At 48.3% G+C, this 23,178-nt stretch overlaps 1 protein-coding gene across 1 annotated transcript in view; it reads left to right on the forward strand.

The window, feature by feature from the left end:
* The first annotated feature begins 2,330 nt into the window (after nt 1-2,330).
* The window catches only part of zcchc14 (zinc finger, CCHC domain containing 14), a 41,447-nt gene continuing 20,599 nt past the window's right edge, over nt 2,331-23,178 (forward strand). The window contains exons 1-3 of the mRNA XM_064312635.1: nt 2,331-3,991; nt 8,351-8,477; nt 21,279-21,349. Coding sequence (XP_064168705.1) covers nt 3,362-3,991; nt 8,351-8,477; nt 21,279-21,349 — 828 coding nt within the window. The 5' untranslated portion in view covers nt 2,331-3,361. The remainder of the gene's footprint in view (nt 3,992-8,350; nt 8,478-21,278; nt 21,350-23,178) is intronic.

Below are 23,178 nucleotides of genomic sequence, written 5' to 3' on the forward strand. Positions count from 1 at the left end.
CTTGTATCTCTTCGTTTATAAACTGCTATACCAACATCAGAAGCTGATTTCTTATGTAGATATTGTGTGTCAGGTCGTGTATATTGTTAGGCCACATCAGTGATTCTGAGCCATGATATCAAGACCCCCCAGTGTATGATGTCAATGTTAGTTACCACAAAACAATATAGCCTAATCAGGCTTAACTGAGAACTTAGGTTAAACTTCCGTTTTATACTGCCAGCATTTTACAAGTATTTTCTGAAGAAGAAAAAAAAATTAGTTGTTGGATGTGTTAAAAGGAATTTTAAAAATATTCTAAATTTTTTACCTCTGGTAAATGTATTGTTCAATGTAGTAGTATTAAGAGGGTAAAATTAAATTCAATTTCTGATTTTTCGATTCACATTGGACTTAAAACAATGATTTGAACAGCCGGGTTACATGTTAATTTAGCGGAAAGATATTACTAAAAATAATTCACAGGAAAGGATTTATGTTTAGCTTTTTTCATTAGCACAAAACACATCTCCAGTTATTTTAAAAGATTCACACACGGGGTAAAATTTAGATCAGCGTTGAACAAACTGGTGAATCAGTTTGGGTTAAATAAATTCTGAACAAAAACCAGCAGGCACTGCTTATCCATAGTACAAGGACTGGAAAACCATGTGCCATGTAATTGATCTGTAGATATAGGTAGTGCAGTAGCTTTTAAGCATCTAATGACGTTCGCGTGTTCCCCTTGGTGAAAAATGAACGCTAGGTCCACCCACCTGCCCCCTCAGTTACATTCATTTTCTTAATATCTCGAATGGAACGACTTCGAATCACTATCAACTCGCAATCCACAAAAAGTGAGATGATGAGATGAGATATTTCGTCCGGTGGCTGCCATAAGCCCATTTTGAATCGGAACCAGATAGCAACTGCGATCAGCTGCACATGCAAAGGGAGCCGAAGGGCCCTTTCTGCGCTGCAGGAGCATCCAACAGTGCGTCAATAGCGCTCTCTAGTGGTCTTGTCCGAAAATCACATGCGCCCTTTTGGTACTCCTTTCACACAATCGCAATTTCCAGGAGTTCACGAGACAATTACGAATGAAGCTGGCGCGATATGAGTTCTACATTCAGATAACATTTCCTAATATAAACACGGAAAACACAGGCTACGGGTTGCAGCCAGTACAAAGGTACAGGACCAGTGTACCAAGAGCCGGATAAATTGAATACATTTTTCAAGCTGTATAACCCCTAGTCACCGGTAGGGTCCGTTATTTTCAAGAAAGTACGATATGTTCGGATAGGTTTAGGGACCGTCCGTTACTTTCTCAAGTTTTTGTGTTTTGTAATTTACTCCTGATGTTTATTATAGAAACGCTTGCCTGTTGTTGATATGCAAAGAACATTTAGACAAATTTGTTTTTTAAATGTACAAACGTGTACAAATGTGATATACCACCAAGTCATTCTGCGTTTAGGTGACAGCCTATCTGTCCATCTGTCTGACCTGAAATTGCGATAGCATGTTCTCCAACTAGCGCAAATGAGTTCATGAGAGCAGGCCACAATCTCCTAGAAAAGGCGCCCTTTGGCAAAGTCAACACTGCGGCATACGTGTCGTATCGATTTTCTTAAATTGAGGTATTGGGGCAAACATGACGGCATGCTTGTATTGCCAAACGTTTTCAATCGTGAAAACATTATCAAAGCAGTATTTATAACTCTTTGGCGAAGTCCAGAATTAACACAGTTTATGGGATCCCAGTGACGCTTTAAATAAAACGAAATACAATGGAAAGAAGCATCTCGTTTCACCAGTATCTTAGCTTACAGTAACTAATGGAAGGTGTGCGCAAAGATGGAAGGGGCGTCGGCGCAGAAAGGCGAACCAATTACAACGCAGTATTTATCCTGTCTTCGTGTACTATGACCAACCAGAATGTTCGGTGCCCATGTGAACCACACTCACTCCCTGGCGCCACTTGACTGACAGCAAGGTTGACGTAATAATATAGTGATGACAGAACTCCAAAAAATATTGCCAAAACCTAATGGAGACACGAGTTTGTATTTGAGAGAGGAGGGTGGTTATTGTTTCCCCCCGTCTTTCTGTAATACTTTGTGTTTAAAACTTTAATATCTAATTTAGGAAAAGTATATGGCTTATTTGCAGAGTCTGGAGAAAAATACAGTTTTTTGTCTCGGACACAGGCAACAAGCAGTTACGGGTCACAACTGTAATGGAGACGCAGCGAACTCCTAAACAAACACAGTTCCTCGCTGTCAAAATCAGCGAAAAGCATGAGCGCATGTGAAAGAGATGCGGAGTGTGGGGTCCACTCTGGCCAATCACAGCAACAAGTATAGTTGTCGACAAACAGCTCATCCAATCGTATTTCATAATAATATACGGTGGGTCGGGTTAGTGGGGAGAGTTTAGGATGGTGAACCACACAGCTGTTTTGCTCGATTTCAAAGCAAGGGTATGATAAGACTAAAGGAGAAATTATATTCTTAATGTAACGAGCACTCTGGTATGTTCCCGGATAGAAACAGCGACAACTCCTTTAAAAACGAAGGTAGGAATTCCAGCGTATGAAAAACACTCTGTGAGTGAAGCACAATCCTTCTCTTTTTTGGTATTCCAACTACGAGCTCGAGTCGCTGGAGTTTGTATATGATCTTGTTTATTGGCCGACGCTCCCTAATAATTTTAACGCGTGTCACGCTGGTGGCTACAACTGGAAAAAAGACTTTTTACTGCGAGAATCGGTCGAGAAAATGGCACGAATGGTGGATGGAGAAACGTGGACGTAGAGCGTGCTTTTTCCAGACTCTTCGAAATGGTCATTTACATTTTAATGTATTTTCCGGTGGATGTAATACAAAGGTCTTCCATAACCTACTGAGGCGGAGAGCCGGAGAACGAAGGAAAGAGGGATGTCTGGCCGTGCTGTGCCATACAGAGTAGTAGGCTACAGTAAACACAGACACGCGCTTTGTCTGCGGAGTGCTTTTATGTACAGTGACATTTAATAAATACGTTTTTAAAAATTGATTAATAAGCATAAGGGCAAATTCGCATTGATAGTACTGCGGAAGACATGCTTTGATTTTTAACGTCGAAAAACGGGAGTGAATAGGCTGAGGAAGGAACAAGAGTTTACAAAGTTACGTTTACATATTTTGCATCCGTATAGGCTGCCTCTACTTCTGGTATAAATCAGGGATTAGGCTACTTGGCTTTGTTGCAAATACACATTTGTTTAATCGACTTTGCTTTACTGGTTGTCGAGAAATGGAAAATAGACTCTTAACAAATGGAAAATAATTGCTAATCTTCCATTTAAACAAAACTGGCAATAGGACCTGCGGTGAAAATGGTAGAGAAGAGGTGTACGGTTCAAAGGGAAGGGGTGTACCGTTGGTTCTCCCAACTAAACTCCGCGCAGCGGGCGGAGTTCCTCTGTGGGCTGCTGGATCTTTGCGTGCCCATAGAGCTGCGCTTTCTCGGCTCCTGTCTGGAGGACCTGGCGCGCAAAGACTACCACTCCCTGAGAGACGCGGAGATCAAAGCCAACAACCCGGCGGACCTGGCGAACCTGACCAACATCACGGACGAGGTGGTGCGGAGCAAGCTGCTCATCTCCCTCGCGCTGCTCAACTCGGACAACCGAGAGGCCGCGGGAGTCCTCTTCAGGACTCTAACACACATCGACTCCATCATCAACAACTATGGACTGCAGCTCAACGACGGCCAGACTGGAGACCAGTTCCTGCTCTTGTTCACCATGGCATCCAACCACCCAGCGTTCAGCTTCCACCAGAAGCAGGTACTCCGGCAGGGGCTCGTGCAGATACAGGGCATCCTGCAGACGACGTGCGGCGAGCATCACTCCGGCGTAGGCAGCGGTGCGCTAGCCACCCTTACCTCCGCCAACACCGTCACCACCTACATCACAGCCGCCACCCTCAACTCTTGTTATGCCGGATGTACCAGCTGCCAAACGGTAGGTGCCACAGCTAAAAATGATACATAATTCAGGTGAACAATTATCAGCACGTGGCCTGTGTTCTTTGTTTTCAAACCAGTCTAATTGCCAGTCCTGCCCTACTGAAAAGTTTGCATGGAGGACTTAGCCTGTGCATCTGGTTTTGATATTGTTCTTCAGAGGGAGTTGGGCTTGGTTGGTACTTGTACAGGTTAGGCTTACAGTTGTTAGAGTACTGGGTATTCGTTTGTGTGGCTGGGGGCAGGGGGCATGCTAAACTTTTTGGGTCAGTGGGGGGCAGTCCTTCCTCAGCTCAAAGCAGAAAACCAGTGCCCAGGTGCAGTGATGGGGACACTGTGAGGGAGGAGATGTGGCCACCCAGACGTGACCAAGACTCATTGTCCTGACCCTTGTGTGGTCATTCAATATGCCAGGGGTCCTGCTGAGGAGGTAGGGACTTTTCCCAGGGTCCTGGGCCACTTCCCAAAACTGCTGCCTCAGCCCGATCGACTTCCATTACCGATTTATTTGGCTAAATAAACCCATCCTCCTTCGCCTCAGCTGGTTTGTGGTACTGAGAAACGCCGTGGGAACTTAGGAAAGGTGCTACAAAAACACAATTCAGTATTTCCATGATGATTATCATTGCTAGGCTTCCAAGCCCAGAGGGCTGATTAGTAGCCCATTTGCTTTTCTTTAAAAAAAAAAAAAAGTTTTTCCAGCATCTTTTTTTTTTGTCAGGCCTACTGCGTTCATTCTTCAGTGAGAGCACGGTTTGGCCTTAGGCCATGACGTTGGACCTGTTCACGCCTGGCCTGTGGGCCAGGCACCTGTATTGCCGGATAAGTGTGTGATTTTTTTAACTTAACAGCTTCCTGGTTTTGCAGGGTTTGTGTATTAAAGCTCTAGCTGCAATTGGCCAGTGACCTAGTCATGTGACTTGGTGACCATGTTGCAAACAGGTAATATAGATTATTCAGGTTGAGAACGATCATTTCTGATACTCTTTGATGTGACCTTCAGCTTTGCCAATGGCTGCAGAAGGTCACTTCCTTTTAATTCCTTAAGTGAATTAAAACACATTCATTTGTCACATGAGGTGGCAGATATTTTGCATATGCTCACTTTATGTTAAAGTAGTATTAAAGCAGTTTCATGTGTATTTCCTCCAATAAGTGTCACATACATTATTAGTGCACAGACAGTTGATCCTGTTCTCTTAGGAAGATTAACTAGTCCCTTTAACTTAAAGGTTTTGATGGTTTTTCACCTGTATTTGGAACAATACAAATGCAAAAGGATGTCTTTGTACAAACTTTTTGGGGGAGTTTTGATTTTTCCCTGTATCTTTTATTACCAAGAGGTGGGGAGATTCGTGACACCACTAGTATCTTTTCCTATGTGGAGTCACTGTGGTTTGTAATCTCTTTGGGACAACTTGGTGGAATCACATTGATTTGTACTCTCTATGGCACAGCTACGTGGAGTCATAATGATTCGTAATCTCTATGGTACCATTGTATGGAGTGGAGATTTGTTGTAATCTCTACTGTACAACAGTGTGGGGTAGTGGTGGCCTGAGGTTCCTGCGATACGGCCGAGGTTAGGGGCGGTGATGCAAGATCTCTGTGCGGCGGCAGTGTGGGGCTAAGCTGGTGATTCATAGGGATCTCGGGTTAGAGTAGGGGTGTGGGGAGTAGGGGGGGGGGGGGGAGTTGCTTTGAAGGTGGAGGGAGACATGCTGTGTAAATATGTCTCTGTGAGAAGGAGGGGGAGAAAAAACGGGAGTTTGAGAGGAAACTGGTTTTATTTTGTGTCTTGGCCCCCGTCGCGCTCGGGTCAGCACATTGCTTGGTGCTGAAGTAAGCTCTGTGTGTGAGGCTCCCCTGTGTACCGCCAGGAAGCCCCAAACTGCTGGCTGGCTGTGAAGGCCTTTAGTCAAACACATACCAAAACAGTACATGTAAACATTTGGTAGACCCTCCCCCCCCTAGCCCCGTAGTCTACAACCCCTCCCCCAGCCCCCGCAGCTGAGTTTAACCGGCAGACGTTACACAAAGCGCTGTAATGTCAGCGTTAGGTGGTGAAGTCCACGGTTGTCGGTTTCTGATGCCTGTAGTATTTTTGGACTTCATTTCCCATCAGCACCTCTGCGAATCCTTATTTTGTCTCACACGGCGAAACAGCCGCCCCTCTCCCCGAAAACGAGCCCTCCTCTCTACAAGATGCTTATAACTCTTCCCCCCGCCCCTACGTCGGAAACCGTGCCCTCTCGTCCTGTCCCACCTGCGATACCGAACCTCTTATCCCCTGTCTGCGCGATACTGTACGCTACCCCTCCTCTGCGGGTGATAGCATAGCCCCTCCCCCTCCTCCACGTGTAACGCCGTAGCCCCGCCCCCCTCCTCCACATCTGAAAGCAATTTGTGTGTTCAGGACAAAGTTCAGCCTGTTCCACTCCTCTTCCGACTGCGTCCGAGTTCGCCGCTACGAACGTCGGGGGAAGCAGGATGCTCTCCGAAACACCGCGGCCCCGTCCCGGACAGCCGAAGGGCTTTTCGCCGCGTCCAACCCCCTTAGCCATGTACCTGTGTGTGTGTGTTTATTGCGTGTGTGTATCCAGGTGTTCACCCGACGCTGAGTCTTTTTGGCGGTGTCATCGGATGTGATCTGGCTGTGGAGGGGAGGGGAGGGGAGGGGGTGGACAGAGGATGTGGCAGTAGATTTTGGGAAAAGCAGATTTAATTGGTTTCAGATCTGGTCTGTGTGCTGCAGAGCGTCAGCACGTGGTTCTCCCCTTACACACACAGCATTTTCAGTCAGCGTGGGCGGGAGGGAGGGAGGGAGGGAGAGGGAGAGAAGAAGGGCCAGAGAAACAAAAAAAGGGAGAAAGGGAGAAATGCTTCAGCACGTGGTAATGGTGTACTAAACCTCCAGAGCCTTCTGTGTTTATACAGACAGTACGAAAACACATGACTGAAAAACGTGTTGCATTTTTTATTGCACATGCAAACATACCAACAGGAACGCTGTTGTGTAGACTAGTTTACAATAAATGAGCTTTTTTATTTTCATATTTAATACAGATCGAAAGTGAGGTAAATGTGGAGCTGAGGTCAATGTTTCCCTTCACTGTGCTGGTCGTTTCGGTTGGGTTCCCGCTGCTGGCTGGTGAGGCAGCCATTTCTACCGTGTTGTGTTCTTGCACCTGCCTGAAGAACCGTGGATGTAAACTGTGGTCTGAGGGGAAGGCGAACACCTCGTCCTTAATGGCCCGTTCACCCAGGGTGTCCATCACTCTCAGGCTGGATGGTCCTCGCAATGTGCTAAATCCCTGAAGACCTTGGTGTTGTAAAACGGTAACAAAAACATGAGAACGAAAAACACTTTTTTTTAAACAAGACCAGGTTAAAACCTAGTATGTGGCTGGACCTAACACACGTGATCCGGCCGACCAATGGTGTGACTTCGTAACTCGGCCGACCAATGGTGTAACTTCGTCCCTCACTCAATCACTCAGTCACAGACATTTGCGTTTGTAGGGCTGGCCCCGCTGTTGCGGTCCAGCCAAAAACTTGTAGTGTGTACAGGGAAGGGTTCCATGACAACTACTTAAATATTTTTAAAAAATATTTCACAGTTTCATATTTGCAGTGACGAGAAAAAATCACAAGAAAAATGACCGGGAGGTTCATTTTTATATATTAAACAAGTGACCCACATTGCAGTTTTCCATATGGTCAGATTTTATGTAGGCCTACTTTTTTTGACATTGTGTATTTAGCCTTTTCTCTGTTATGTTATTAAAAACATGCTCTTTTGCCCTTGTATTTTGGTTATTATGATTCGATTTTAAAAGAGGAAATGTTTGAGTATGAGAATTTCATTAAGCAGACTATTTGTTTCCGAAACTGTGTTTAGTTTTTTCCCTGCCTTCTCAGTGGCGAGAGAGGCTGTGTTTATAGGTTCGTTTTTGAGGTCAGTGAGGTTGCCTGGTTACGCGTTGCCGGAGGGGAGGGGTGGTGTGGCTGCCGTTGTGTTTGCGGTCAGCTGCATTCCTGGGATGCGATTGAGCAGATCTGCATTTTAAGGTTGCCGGTTTTCCCCCTCCGCGTCGGTCACTTGGCACGGCAGGTTGGGAACTTGTTGCAAGAGGGGCTGCAGGTTCCAATCCTAGTTAGGGTATGGCTGTTGAAACCTCTGCAGATCATATAGTGTAAGGATGTAGGCCGATAAGCATGTTGTTAATGGAATGTAAGGGAAATTCAAAGGGATAAGTGGACAGTTCTGTCTAGACCAATGGGAGAATGAAATACGGTGTTGCGACTATGTTGTTCACTGACCCCTGACCCCTGACCTGTGACCCCTGTCTCACAGGCAACACCCCAGGAGGATGGCGCAGGTCGAGGAGATGAGGGGAGTGCCGTCGACGCCTTTCCCGCTATGCCAGCACATTCCTGCCAGGAGCTGCCCGTCAAGGTGCATGCTGGGAAATCCAGCAAAGGTGAGCACATTTACATTTACATTTTAGGCATTTAGCTGTCGCTCTTGTCCCGAGCGACATGCAATTAAGAAAAAGGCCTAGATTTGTAACCAACATTCCAAGTAGCAATTGCTGAGAGTGTAATGGTTGGACCATAGGACACCGGCAATAGATAATCCTTTGTCAGAGGAATTAACACGTAGAAGGGAAGGCAGAGAGGTTTTTTTTTTAAAAAAAAGGAGTAATCTGCTACAGCTTGGACCAGCATGCTCCTGAGGCGTGCTACAGAAGTGCACTATAGAGGCATGTTCAGAGGCGTGTCAGAGAAGCGTGTTTCTAGAGGCGCGTCAGGAAAGCGTGTTATTACAGACATGCTTCAGCAGTGTTCTCTGGAGGCACTCTCCAGCTGAATTCTGGGCCTGTGCTCGATAAGCATCTCAGAATAGGAGCTCTAGGATCAGTCTGGCCTCTTTGCTCATAATGGACAAGGTGTGGATACAGCCTGGGGAAGCCTGACCCTAGATCAGCTCTGAGGAGCTTTATGAGCCTGAGCCCTGGTCTCCTAGTTACCGGGCAGGTTGCAGTGTTGCACACCCGCAGTGGCGATACAGGCGTTTTTTTAATGGCTTCCTCCGTAATGGGGACTCTACGTGCGTCCCCATAAGGATAGTGAAAACAGAAACTCTACGTGCGTCCCCATAAGGATAGTGAAAACAGAAACTCTACGTGTGTACCCATAAGGATAGTGAAGACAGAAACTCTACATGAGTCCCCGTAAGGATAGTGAAAACAGAAACTCTACGTGTGTCCCCATAAGGATAGTGAAAACAGAAACTCTACGTGCGTCCCCATAAGGATAGTGAAGACAGAAACTCTACGTGTCCCCGTAAGGATAGTGAAAACAGAAACTCTACGTGTCCCCATAAGGATGGTGAAGACAGAAACTCTACGTGTGTCCCCATAAGGATAGTGAAGACAGAAACTCTACGTGTGTCCCCATAAGGATAGTGAAGACAGAAACTCTACGTGTGTCCCCATAAGGATAGTGAAGACAGAAACTCTACGTGTGTCCCCATAAGGATAGTGAAGACAGAAACTCTACGTGTGTCCCCATAAGGATAGTGAAGACAGAAACTCTACGTGTGTCCCCATAAGGATGGTGAAAACAGAAACAAGGAGCGAATGGGGAAACTGCCCCTGCCTGTTAGGCTGGCCGGTAATGATTAGCTTAGAGGGTCATATCGGCTGCCTGCCTGCGAGCGTCCGGTCCGGTCCCTCTGCCTGCTTTTGGCTGCTCTGTGAGCACGCTTCTGCGGGCACTGGATACCGCGATGGTCAGCAGGTGGAGGTGATTTACGGCTTTGGTTGCAGAGTGTTTGGGGGGGGGGCGGGCGGGAGGGGGGGGGGATTGCAGTTGGGTGCATGGATTCTCTAGGTATGAGGTGATATGGGGGTTGCTGCTTCTGTGAAGGGTGTTAGGGGGTGTGGTTACCCCCCCCCCCCCCCCCCACCCCCCTAAGCTGGTGACCCCTAAGGGCTGACTTTGACTTTTTTGACAGCATTACCTCACTTCTTGGCCTGGTTCCCTTCCATCACTTAACACACGCATTCTCACACATGAGAATACACACGCTTGCAAGCTCACACTCACACACACACACACACACTCGCACGCAGATGCACATTCTCACACATCAGCATACACACACAAGTTCTCACAAGTACACGGACACATGCCCGCACACACATTCTCACACATGAGCGTACACATGAATGCAAGCACCTGCACATACACACACACACACCCACTTACATGCACACACAAATTCTGACACATGAGCATAAACCCCCTCACTCACACACATACTCAAACACACACTGGTGTCATCTACCAAAACTTTTTGACAGGACACTAATGCTACACTTATTATACTCATATTCTTTATAACTTACTTTGACTGGCCTCGATGGGCCAAATGGTCTGTATATTTCTGGTAGTTTTCATACAATAACACGTGAGTTATATGAGATATATCAGCATGTTTAATCTTATTTCTGGCTGGAACTCTATTTCCCATGGTACATGCAGCCTGAGTCCGCCACACTTGAGGAAAGAAGCAGGCAAATACTGTAATGAAAAAATGGGCATTTATGGTCAGAATTATGAATAAACACTATAAAACTAATGTGTTCATATATACAGCTTCTGGAAATATAATGTTGCTGTACAAGCTGCTTTGGAGTTGCTTGAAGTGTATGTCCTTGCTTCGAACTGCAAACTCGTGAATGCCCCTATAACAGCTGTTACGATATCCCCAGGTTATCATCAGGAACTTCTGTAGGTATCTAGAATGTCCTTTATCCTACATAAAAAAACGGTAAAAACAGCCAATTAGAAACATACATTAAACCTGAAATGGGATTTTTTTAAAAATAATTATTTTGTGGTTTTATTTCCGAGTTTTATTACTTCCTTCATTTCCTGGGCAGACTGTGCTGCCTTATCTCTCCCTGGCTGGCTTTAGCACTGGCCTGGCTTGCAGTGCCGATGCGTCCTTACTGCGCGATCTCTGCGGCTAAACTAACGTAACTGTAATATGAATATCAATCATACTTTTGCCCCCTTTTTTTAACTTGATTGATGAGTTTTACAGATGCGGTAGCTATCTAGCTAGGCACATTGTTTACACCACCTGTAGTAGAAGCTAGCTAGCCATCTTATGGAATAGAAATTCGCCTAATTCTTCTGTATGGAATGACCGTAGAAACCATGCCAACTGATTACATCACATCGATGAGCTTTGACGTACTGGCTAACTGCGAATAACTTAAAGCCAGAAATCATTATTTCCATGTATCTTTCAGCTAGCCATTAGAAGCAAGTGATACTACCATTTCAGTAGTGTGGGGGTGTATGCTTTATGTGTATTTGCCCTTCAGATGGGCTGGTCTTACTCTTTCTTAACTGACAACTAAAACAGAGCTGTTTCAAAGACAGTGCAAGTGACATTTATTTCAAACAAACTTTGCAGAAGGACTGAAGCGGTTTGTTCCTCCTCACGACGAATGGGCATGATGGTTCTGTGTGCGTGTGTGTGTGTGTGTGTGTGTGTGTGTGTGTGTGTGTGTGTGTGTGTCTCTGTGGGTCTGTAGTGCGGGAGTGTGTGTGTGTGTGTGTGTGTGTGTGTGTGTATGTATGTGTCTCTGTGGGTCTGTAGTGCGGGAGTGTGTGTGTTTGTGGATGTCTCCAAAGCAGGAATGTCCCAATTTAAGTTTATTTTTTTAATTTTCTTAATTTTGTCATGTCTGTATGCATTACTGTTGGAAATATATATGTGCTTCATATATGTGTTTATATGTGTATGTACTTATATGTGTATATATGTGTTTGTGTTCATCTGTGTGTACATGCAAAAGGGTGGCAAATTAAAGGAAAACCTGAATTAATGAGTGGAGAAACATAACAAGTACAGATGCTTCCATACAGGTGTACTGTATGATACAATTATGCAATTAACATCCTATCATGCTCTTTGGCACGTATAAAAATGCTGAGCAGCTGACCTCGATTTTGGATCGAGATAGCAAGAGGAAGTGACTTTGAAAGAAGGTTCATTATTGGGGCGTGAATGGCGGGAGCTTCAGTCACAAAGACTGCTCAACTGGCTAGTGTTTCAACAGGAACAGTGACTAAAGTGACATCTGTATTTAGATGTATGGGAAAGACAACAGTAAATAAGGTCGGAAATTGTCTTTGAAAGTGCAGATTTGATGACCATGATGCTCGTGCATTAGTGTGTAAGGAAACACAGAAGAGCAGCTCTTCTTCAGGTGACTGAGAATCTCAATACAGGACGTGATCAGACTGTGTCGGCAAGAAGAGTCCATTGACAACTACATAGAGAGGGATATTATAGTAGGTTTACGGTGCATGCATCCCTCATTACAAAGACGAGTGCGATTCTGAGAGTTCAGTGGTGCAAAAACCATAGGCACTGGTCTACAGAAATGTGGAAAAAGGGATATGGTCAGATGAGTCATCCTTCACCATATTCTTAACAAGTGGGTTAGTGCATGTGTGGCATACACCAAGACAACGGTACAGGCCTGAATACCCATACAGCAAGGGGATCCAGTGGCTTTGTTATGCTGTGGGGGGCATTTTCCTGCATGGCTTGGGTCTACTTGTCCCCTTAGAGGGAAGGGTCACTGCAAATCAATACAAAGTTATTCTGAGTGATCACTTCTATCCTATGATGAAATATTTAAGTCCTGATGGGAGTGGTCTCTTCCAGGATGGCAATGCCCCCCATCCACAGGGCACAAGGGGTCACTGAATGGTTTGATGGGTATAAAAGTGATGTGAATCATAAACTATGGGCCTCCCAGTCACTGGATTTCAACCCAATTGAACACCTACGGGAGATTTTGGACCGAGGGGTTAGACAGCGCTCTCCACCACCATCATCAAAACACCAAATGAGGGAACATCTTTTGGAAGAATGGTGTTCCATCACTCCAGTAGAGTTCCAGAGACTTCTAGAATCTATGCCAAGGCACATTGGAGCTGTTCTGGCAGCTCCTGGTGGCCCAACACCTAAGACACTTCATGTTGGTTTTTCCTTTAATTTGTCATTGTATGTATGTTTTCATACGTTTATGTATATGTATTGTGTCTTTACGTTTTTGTGTGTGTGTAGCAGGGTGTGTGTGTGTGTTTGAGTGTGAATTTGTATAGAGCAGGCTGTGTGTTTGTACACTTGTGTGTGAAGGGCAGGGGGCGGGGTCTGAAATGGGTGGGGTTTTTAATATGGGCGGAGGCGGGGTTTGTAATCGGGGCAGAGGGCGGGGTTTGTAATCTGATCTGACCTGCTTGGCAGACCCTCCTGGATTAGTGAGTCTGGCAGCTGCAGCCCGAACCCCACCTGACATGGTATGCCTGTGGGGGAGAGTATGCGGGCAGGGGGATTGACTGTGCGGTACAGGATAAGGGCAGGGGGGCGAGGGGGGGTGGGGGGTGGGGAGGGGGGGGAGTTCTCTGGCCAGGTTGTCTGTCAGTGGGTCTGTGGCACGGCAGCAAGGAGAGAGACGCATCATACAGTCAGGCAGAACCTACTGTGGCCTAGCAGTCAGGCTGTGTGTGTGTGCACATGTGTGTGTGTGTGTGTATGTGTGTGTGTGTGTTATATCTGTGTGTGTGTGTGTGTGTGTTCCTTTGTTGTTCTTGTCTTTGTTTTATGGCCCTGTGCTTGACTGCCAGTCACCCCAGTTCACGAGCGTGCCTGTCTGGAAGAGTGAATGTCTGCTGGAGGTGCAGTCATTTCCTAGTAAAAGAACAGGAACTGCGCGTACAGTTCACTGAGTCAATCTCCCTGCATTTCCTCTACTACGCCCGGCCTATATAATGTAATCAACTGCAGCTGAGCCTGGTCTGAGGTCATGGGGTGAGGAGTAAGTGTGTCTCAAACGTGTCCCTCATACGTCTGAAACACGTCTCCCATACGTCTCAAACCTGTCTCCCATACGTCTCAAACGTGTCTCCCGTACGTCTCAAACCTGTCTCCCGTACGTCTCAAACCTGTCTCCCGTACGTCTCAAACCTGTCTCCCGTACGTCTCAAACGTGTCTCCCATACGTCTCAAACCTGTCTCCCGTACGTCTCAAACCTGTCTCCCATACGTCTCAAACCTGTCTCCCATACGTCTCAAACCTGTCTCCCGTACGTCTCAAACCTGTCTCCCGTACGTCTCAAACCTGTCTCCCGTACGTCTCAAACCTGTCTCCCATACGTCTCAAACGTGTCTCCCGTACGTCTCAAACCTGTCTCCCGTACGTCTCAAACCTGTCTCCCATACGTCTCAAACCTGTCTCCCATACGTATCAAACCTGTCTCCCATACGTCTCAAACCTGTCTCCCATACGTCTCAAACCTGTCTCCCATACGTCTCAAACCTGTCTCCCATACGTCTCAAACGTGTCTCCCGTACGTCTCAAACCTGTCTTTCGTACGTCTCAAACCTGTCTCCCATACGTCTCAAACCTGTCTCCCATACGTCTCAAACCTGTCTCCCATACGTCTCAAACCTGTCTCCCGTACGTCTCAAACCTGTCTCCCATACGTCTCAAACCTGTCTCCCATACGTCTCAAACCTGTCTCCCGTACGTCTCAAACGTGTCTCCCATACGTCTCAAACCTGTCTCCCGTACGTCTCAAACGTGTCTCCCATACGTCTCAAACCTGTCTCCCATACGTCTCAAACCTGTCTCCCATACGTCTCAAACGTGTCTCCCATACGTCTCAAACCTGTCTCCCGTACGTCTCAAACCTGTCTCCCATACGTCTCAAACCTGTCTCCCGTACGTCTCAAACCTGTCTCCCATACGTCTCAAACGTGTCTCCCATACGTCTCAAACCTGTCTCCCATACGTCTCAAACCTGTCTCCCGTACGTCTCAAACCTGTCTCCCATACGTCTCAAACCTGTCTCCCGTACGTCTCAAACCTGTCTCCCGTACGTCTCAAACCTGTCTCCCATACGTCTCAAACCTGTCTCCCGTACGTCTCAAACCTGTCTCCCATACGTCTCAAACCTGTCTCCCGTACGTCTCAAACCTGTCTCCCATACGTCTCAAACCTGTCTCCCATACGTCTCAAACGTGTCTCCCATACGTCTCAAACGTGTCTCCCATACGTCTCAAACCTGTCTCCCGTACGTCTCAAACCTGTCTCCCATACGTCTCAAACCTGTCTCCCATACGTCTCAAACCTGTCTCCCATACGTCTCAAACCTGTCTCCCATACGTCTCAAACGTGTCTCCTGTGCATCTTGTCGCTTTCTTCAACGTTCTTTTTTTTGGAGGGAGGGAATAATGGAGCCGTTTGGCCTCGGAACAGACAGAGTGTTTAAGGCCTGCAGAATCACTAAGCTGTTACCTGTTGAGCAGGGATGGGGTGGGGGTGTCTGGTTTTTTTAATGAATTGTGGGGGCTGTTGCTATGGAGAACTGGGTGGGTCAGCTGTAATTCTCACACTCACACACACACAGTTATACTCAGAGCGCAGTGATAGTGTTTGTGTGTGAGACGGGTCCAGCGCATCCACAGATCTGTGGGTTCACCCCCCCCCCCCCACCTGCCCTCACTGTGCTCCCCATGTTCACTGTGCTCCCCATGCTCACTGTGCTCCCCATGCTCACTGCGCTCCTTTCCCTCACTGTGCTCCCCATGCTCACTGCGCTCCTTTCCCTCACTGTGCTCCCCATGCTCACTGCGCTCCTTTCCCTCACTGTGCTCCCCATGCTCACTGCGCTCCTTTCCCTCACTGTGCTCCCCATGCTCACTGCGCTCCTTTCCCTCACTGTGCTCCCCATGCTCACTGTGCTCCTTTCCCTCACTGTGCTCCCCATGCTCACTGCGCTCCTTTCCCTCACTGTGCTCCCCATGCTCACTGTGCTCCCCATGCTCACTGCGCTCCTTTCCCTCACTGTGCTCCCCATGCTCACTGCGCTCCTTTCCCTCACTGTGCTCCCGTGCTCACTGCGCATCCTTTCCTCACTGTGCTCCCCATGCTCACTGCGCTCCTTTCCCTCACTGTGCTCCCCATGCTCACTGCGCTCCTTTCCCTCACTGTGCTCCCCATGCTCACTGCGCTCCTTTCCCTCACTGTGCTCCCCATGCTCACTGCGCTCCTTTCCCTCACTGTGCTCCCCATGCTCACTGCGCTCCTTTCCCTCACTGTGCTCCCCATGCTCACGCTCCTTCCCTCACTGTGCTCCCCTGCTCACTGCGCTCCTTTCCCTCACTGTGCTCCCCATGCTCACTGTGCTCCCCATGCTCACTGCGCTCCTTTCCCTCACTGTGCTCCCCATGCTCACTGCGCTCCTTTCCCTCACTGTGCTCCCCATGCTCACTGTGCTCCCCATGCTCACTGCGCTCCTTTCCCTCACTGTGCTCCCCATGCTCACTGTGCTCCCTGTGCTCCTTTCCCTCACTGTGCTCCCCGTGCTCTCCGCCCTCCTCACGCTCCTCGCTCTCCTGCTCCTCCCCGTCAGTGTGCCTAGCGACAGCCGGCGGCTGCGGCTGCTTATTTTTAGAAACTGCGTGCAGAGGCACGTCGGCCAGCCTGCGCGGCTCCGCGTCTGTGCAGACCTGCGCAGCTGCTAACCTGGGGAGTTCTTTCCCCTCTGACCCACTTCCTGTCCGTGGTCCCCCGGAGTGCGCTCCGTAGGGTACTGCACTCTGACCACCGGGAATATCCCCGACTGGCACCCGCTGTCTGTGTACAGTAGGGTGTGTTAGGGTGGTATGTGTGTTTGTGTGCAGTAGAGTGTGTTAGGGTAGTGGGTGTGTTTGTGTACTGTAGGGTGTGTTTGGGTGGTATGTGTGTTTGTGTGCAGTAGAGTGTGTTAGGGTGGTAGGTGTGTTTGTGTGCAGTAGAGTGTGTTTGGGTGGTAGGTGTGTTTGTGTACTGTAGGGTGTGTTAGGGTGGTGGGTGTGTTTGTGTACAGTAGAGTGTGTTTGGGTGGTGGGTGTGTTTGTGTACAGTAGAGTGTGTTAGGGTGGTATGTGTGTTTGTGTGCAGTAGAGTGTGTTAGGGTGGTAGGTGTGTTTGTGTGCAGTAGAGTGTGTTAGGGTGGTATGTGTGTTTGTGTACTGTAGGGTGTGTTTGGGTGGTATGTGTGTTGGTATGTGTGTTTGTGTGCAGTAGAGTGTGTTAGGGTGGTAGGTGTGTTTGTGTGCAGTAGAGTGTGTTTGGGTGGTAGGTGTGTTTGTGTACTGTAGGGTGTGTTAGGGTGGTGGGTGTGTTTGTGTACAGTAGAGTGTGTTTGGGTGGTGGGTGTGTTTGTGTACAGTAGAGTGTGTTAGGGTGGTGGGTGTGTTTGTGTACAGTAGGGTGTGTTAGGGTGGTAGGTGTGTTTGTGTGCAGTAGAGTGTGTTTGGGTGGTAGGTGTGTTTGTGTACTGTAGGGTGTGTTAGGGTGGTGGGTGTGTTTGTGTACAGTAGGGTGTGTTAGGGTGGTGGGTGTGTTTGTGTACAGTAGAGTGTGTTTGGGTGGTGGGTGTGTTTGTGTACAGTAGAGTGTGTTTGGGTGGTGGGTGTGTTTGTGTACAGTAGGGTGTGTTAGGGTGGTGGGTGTGTTTGTGTACAGTAGGGTGTTTGGGTGGTAGGTGTGTTTGTGTACAGTAGGGTGTGTTAGGGTGGTGGGTGTGTTTGTGTACAGTAGGGTGTGTTGGGGTAGTGGGTGTGTTTGTGTCCAGTAGGGTGTGTTTGGGTGGTAGGTGTGTTTGTGTACAGTAGGGTGTAGGTGTGTTGGGGTGGTAGGTGTGTTTGTGTGCAGTAGAGTGTTAGGGTAGTGGGTGTGTTTGTGTACTGTGGAGTGTGTTTGGGTGGTAGGTGTGTTTGTGTACAGTAGGGTGTGTTGGGGTGGTAGGTGTGTTTGTGTGCAGTAGAGTGTGTTAGGGTGGTGGGTGTGTTTGTGTACTGTAGGGTGTGTTTTGGTGGTAGGTGTGTTTGTGTGCAGTAGAGTGTGTTAGGGTGGTGGGTGTGTTTGTGTACTGTAGGGTGTGTTTGGGTGGTAGGTGTGTTTGTGTACTGTAGGGTGTGTTTGGGTGGTAGGTGTGTTTGTGTACAGTAGGGTGTGTTAGGGTAGTGGGTGTGTTTGTGTACAGTAGGGTGTGTTAGGGTGGTGGGTGTGTTTGTGTACAGTAGGGTGTGTTAGGGTGGTGGGTGTGTTTGTGTACAGTAGAGTGTAGGTGTGTTCAGGTGGCAGGTGTGCTTGTGTTTTGTAGGGTGTGTTAGGGTGGTGTGTGTGTTTGTATACAGTAGGGTGTGTTGGGGTGGTGGGTGTGGTAGGTGTGTTTGTGTGCAGTAGAGTGTGTTAGGGTAGTGGGTGTGTTTGTGTACTGTAGGGTGTGTTTGGGTGGTAGGTGTGTTTGTGTACAGTAGGGTGTGTTAGGGTGGTGGGTGTGTATGTGTACAGTAGAGTGTAGGTGTGTTCAGGTGGCAGGTGTGCTTGTGTTTTGTAGGGTGTGTTAGGGTGGTGTGTGTGATTGTATACAGTAGGGTGTGTTGGGGTGGTGGGTGTGGTAGGTGTGTTTGTGTGCAGTAGGGTGTGTTAGGGTGGTAGGTGTGCTTGTGTTTTGTAGGGTGTGTTAGGGTGGTATGTGTGTTTGTGTGCAGTAAAGTGAGAGTGCTGTTTTAACCACACATTCCAGATGTGTTCCCACTCGCCCTGCAGACACATGTGATCTGAAAGCTGTCCTGCACATTACAGCAGTGAGAGGGGTGAAGATGCCTCTCTCACCCAAATCGCCGTCCTGGGATGGCAGTCAGGGCGGTGGTCTCACATCTGTTCATTTCTGCTTCCTTAAAACACACATTCAGATCTGTACTTCTGCTATTCCTTTCTTTGAATTACAACACAGCCAACCTGCAGGCTCACGCAATGCACTGTGTGTTTGTGTGTGTGTGTGTGGGTGTGGGCGCGTTTGTGTGTGGTAAATGGTAATGGTAAATGGACTGCATTTATATAGCGCTTTAATCCAAAGCGCTTTACAATTGATGCCTCTCATTCACCCATCCACACATACACACCAACGGTGAAAGGCTGCCATGCAAGGTACCAATCAGCTCGTTGGGAGCAGTTAGGGGTTAGGTGTGTGTGTGTGCACGAGGGTGAGTGGGTGAGAGTGTGTATGTACGTGTGTGTGGGCATGGATGCTTCTGTGTGTTTGTTTATGCGTGGGTAGGTGTGTGTGTGTGTGTGTGTGTGTGTGTGTGTTTGTAAGTGTGCATGTTTGTGTGTGTGTGTGTTTGTAAGTGTGCATGTTTGTGTGTGCGTGTGTGCGTGCATGCGTGCGTGTGTGTGTGTAGGCGGGAAAGAGTGTCCCTCCTGAAGTGGAGTTCAGCTGTAGTGCTCATCAGCTCGACAGCAGTTGCTCAGCTGTGCCTGTATTATAAACCAGGTTGCTTTATAGGAAAGAATTACATCTTTAATGCGTATTTTTCCAGTGCTTACAGTGTAGATGAAATTCCAGCAGTAACGCTGCTTGACACTGTGTTAGAAGCACAGGGATTCATTTAACAGGATTTTTGGCTCACAGAGGCTGAACTTGACAGTGACAACACTGTATATCTGAAACACAGTATATCATTTTACCAAAAATACATTCACTTCGAATTCAATTTACGATATAAAACAAATGGCATTCTTAGCATTTATAAAACTGATTCAGTAGTCAGCAGTAGAAGCTGGAACCAGGCTGGCTCATTATACCTCTTTCCCACTGTAGAGCTGAACCAGGCTGGCTCATTATACCCCTTTCCCACTGTAGAGCTGAACCAGGCTGGCTCATTATACCCCTTTCCCACTGTAGAGCTGAACCAGGCTGGCTCATTATACCCCTTTCCCACTGTAGAGCTGAACCAGGCTGGCTCATTATACCCCTTTCCCACTGTAGAGCTGAGCCAGGCTGGCTCATTATACCCCTTTCCCAGTGTAGAGCTGGAACCAGGCTGGCTCATTATACCCCTTTCCCACTGTAGAGCTGGAACCAGGCTGGCTCATTATACCCCTTTACCACCGTAGAGCTGAGCCAGGCTGGCTCATTATACCCCTTTCCCAGTGTAAAGCTGAACCAGGCTGGCTCATTATACCCCTTTCCCACTGTAGAGCTTGAACCAAGTGGCTAATTATACGCTAGTGTAGGAGTGGCAGTGTAGCATATTGGCTTGGGACGTGGGCTAACTGCTGTTGCACTGAGCGCGGTACTTAAATGAGTTCAGTACCCGCCCGAGCGCATGCAAAAGAATGTAAGCTGTGTCTGCTTAGTCTCAAAATGTGTAAATGCCCCTTAGCATTTAGCAGCAAAAGTGTGTTTTCTCCTCCACAGGGTTTTTTAAAAACGGTTTTCCCTTTCCCTAATTTGGGGATAATCGGGCTGCATTTTTTGTTATTTACATAACCTTTATTGTACCGGGAAGCCCTCTGAGATTTGAGTGTTTTACGGGGACCAGGCCAACAAGACGGCCTGTAAACAACACTGAAGTATGCGCTGAAACCACAGCGGATTCTGGGTCTTTGTGTTTGAGCGCTGGAGATGGCACAGGTCTGTGTGTGACTGCGCTCTCTGTCTGCAGCTGCGCGGTCTGTCTGCGCAGGTCTGTCTGCAGCTGCGCGGTCTGTGTGCGCAGGTCTGTCTGCAGCTGCGCTGTCTGTCTGCGCAGGTCTGCGTGTGGCTGTGCGATCTGTGTGCGCAGGTCTGTGTGTGGCTGTGCGATCTGTGTGCGCAGGTCTGTGTGTGGCTGCGCCGTCTGTCTGCGCAGGTCTGTGTCCGGCATCCAGCGTGCAGCTGGTCTTGTCTGCGCATCCGGGCCGCTCCAGAGCAGAGCTGGCGTCAGCGTTCCGTCTCAGTGTCGCTGTGTAAAGCCGGGCAGCAGGGCAGTTAGCTTTTCTTTTTCCCTGGTTCCCATCTCTCTTTCACTCTCTCTGTCCCTGTCCTGTGTGTGCACTCTCTCGCTCTCTTTTGTTTGCTCTTTCTTTCTCTCTCTCGTTGTCTCTCTGTGGTTTTGCGAGATTGCTACCTTATGGGTTTAAATAAACACCTGGGGATGCAGTTCTCAGTGATTTTCCTGCACTTTAATATGTAATTATACTTCCCCCCTCCCCCTTGTTCTGATCCACCAGCACGCCTGCCAAATACTGAGACTCTGTTTCACCTCCCATAAGCCCCCCCCCCCCACCCCAGGCCCTCTCTACCCCAGGTGCCCTGTACACCATTTGCTATAAACCTCACACCATTTTGCCGTTTTTTTTTGCCCACAGCCACCATCGAGAGGATAGAGTTGAAGGGGTTCATGCAGAAGAGCGACAAACCCAGCGAGTATTCCTTTGAGGTGAGTGTCACGTGACGCACAAATCCAGAGTGTGTGTTTTGGTGGGACCGGGTGGATGTTTCCTATTGGACAAAGGCTTCTCAAGCCCTCGCGTATGAAACGTATTTGGTCGGACTGCCCCTCCCCTACCTGTCCAATCAGATTCCGGCATGGGCTGCCCTGAGACGTGCTCGCTGTTGCACGTACCCTTTAAAGATGACAGATTGTCGTGACGACCGCCCTTTGACCCTGCTGTGTGGCTGGGCGTGTGTACCTGCGGAGGTCATGTCTCTTGGCCCTGAAGTGGGTTAGGGCACTGACGGAGATCAGGGCTCTGTTTTCACTGAGAGAGAGAGTGTGCTTTCAACAGCCTCTGAGGGTGTGTGTATGTGTGTGAGTGAATGTATCTGTGTGTGTGTGTGTGTATGTGTGAGTGAGTGAATGTATGTGTGTGTGTGTGTGTGAGTGAATGTATTTGTGTTTGAATTAATGTATCTGTGTGTGTGTGTGTGTGTGTGAGTGAGTGAATGTATTTGTGTGTGTGTGTGAGTGAATGTATTTGTGTGTGTGTGTGTGTGTGTGTGTGTGATTGAGTCAATATATTTGTGTGTGTGTGTGTGTGTGTGATTGAGTAAATATATCTGTGTGCGTGTGTGTGAGTGAATGTTTTTGTGTGTGTGTGTGTGTGTGAGTGAATGTTTGTGTGTGTGTGTGTGTTGAGTGAGTGAATGTATTTGTGTGTGTGTGTGGTGTGTTGAGTTGGTGGAGGAATCGGAGTACTTGTGTAAGTTGTTTGATCGTCTCTTTCATCATCTGGATCATATTGACTGCTTTAGTAGTGCAGGTCCCCGCAAGTCCTCATCATTGATAATAAACGGTATTTGAATTTGAGTTTGATTACGCCGTGCGTCTGCTTTTCCCACTGCTGTGCACTTCTCCACCGCTCCAGAGGGGTCGGAGGCGCTCTGAGCTGCAGCCCAGCGCGCTTAGTAAATACGTGTCGCTTTCAGAAAGTTATAAAGACGCGGAGGAGAGAAAAACAGAGCGTGAGGGAAAAAAAGAACGAGAGAGGAAAGTGGGGGGAAAAGAGAAGGAGAGAGGGAGCGAGGCAGAGGGAGAAAAGAGAATATGAGAGTGTGGGAGAGACGGGAGAGAGGGGGGAAGGAGAGAGAGAGAGAGAGAGAGAGTGAGAGAGCAGGGGGAGGGAGGCGGAGCGGGGGAATTCCTCACTTGCGTAATGTGTTTGGAAATATCCTGACATGTCATGGCTGGCGTGCTTGGAGCTCTGCGCTGTTAGACAGTAAGAGTGGGGCTGGCGTGCTTGGAGCTGTGCACTGTTAGACAGTAAGAGTGGGGCTGGCGTGCTTGGAGCTGTGCACTGTTAGACAGTAAGAGTGGGGCTGGCGTGCTTGGAGCTGTGCACTGTTAGACAGTAAGAGTGGGGCTGGCGTGCTTGGAGCTCTGCGCTGTTAGACAGTAAGAGTGGGGCTGGCGTGCTTGGAGCTCTGCGCTGTTAGACAGTAAGAGTGGGGCTGGCGTGCTTGGAGCTGTGCACTGTTAGACAGTAAGAGTGGGGCTGGCGTGCTTGGAGCTCTGCGCTGTTAGACAGTAAGAGTGGGGCTGGCGTGCTTGGAGCTCTGCGCTGTTAGACAGTAAGAGTGGGGCTGGCGTGCTTGGAGCTCTGCGCTGTTAGACAGTAAGAGTGGGGCTGGCGTGCTTGGAGCTCTGCGCTGTTAGACAGTAAGAGTGGGGCTGGCGGGGTTGGAGCTCTGCGCTGTTAGACAGTAAGAGTGGGGCTGGCGTGCTTGGAGCTCTGCGCTGTTAGACAGTAAGAGTGGGGCTGGCGTGTT

This window comes from Anguilla rostrata, chromosome 16 (assembly GCF_018555375.3).
Source record: "Anguilla rostrata isolate EN2019 chromosome 16, ASM1855537v3, whole genome shotgun sequence".
In the NCBI taxonomy this organism is placed as follows: Eukaryota; Metazoa; Chordata; class Actinopteri; order Anguilliformes; family Anguillidae; genus Anguilla; species Anguilla rostrata.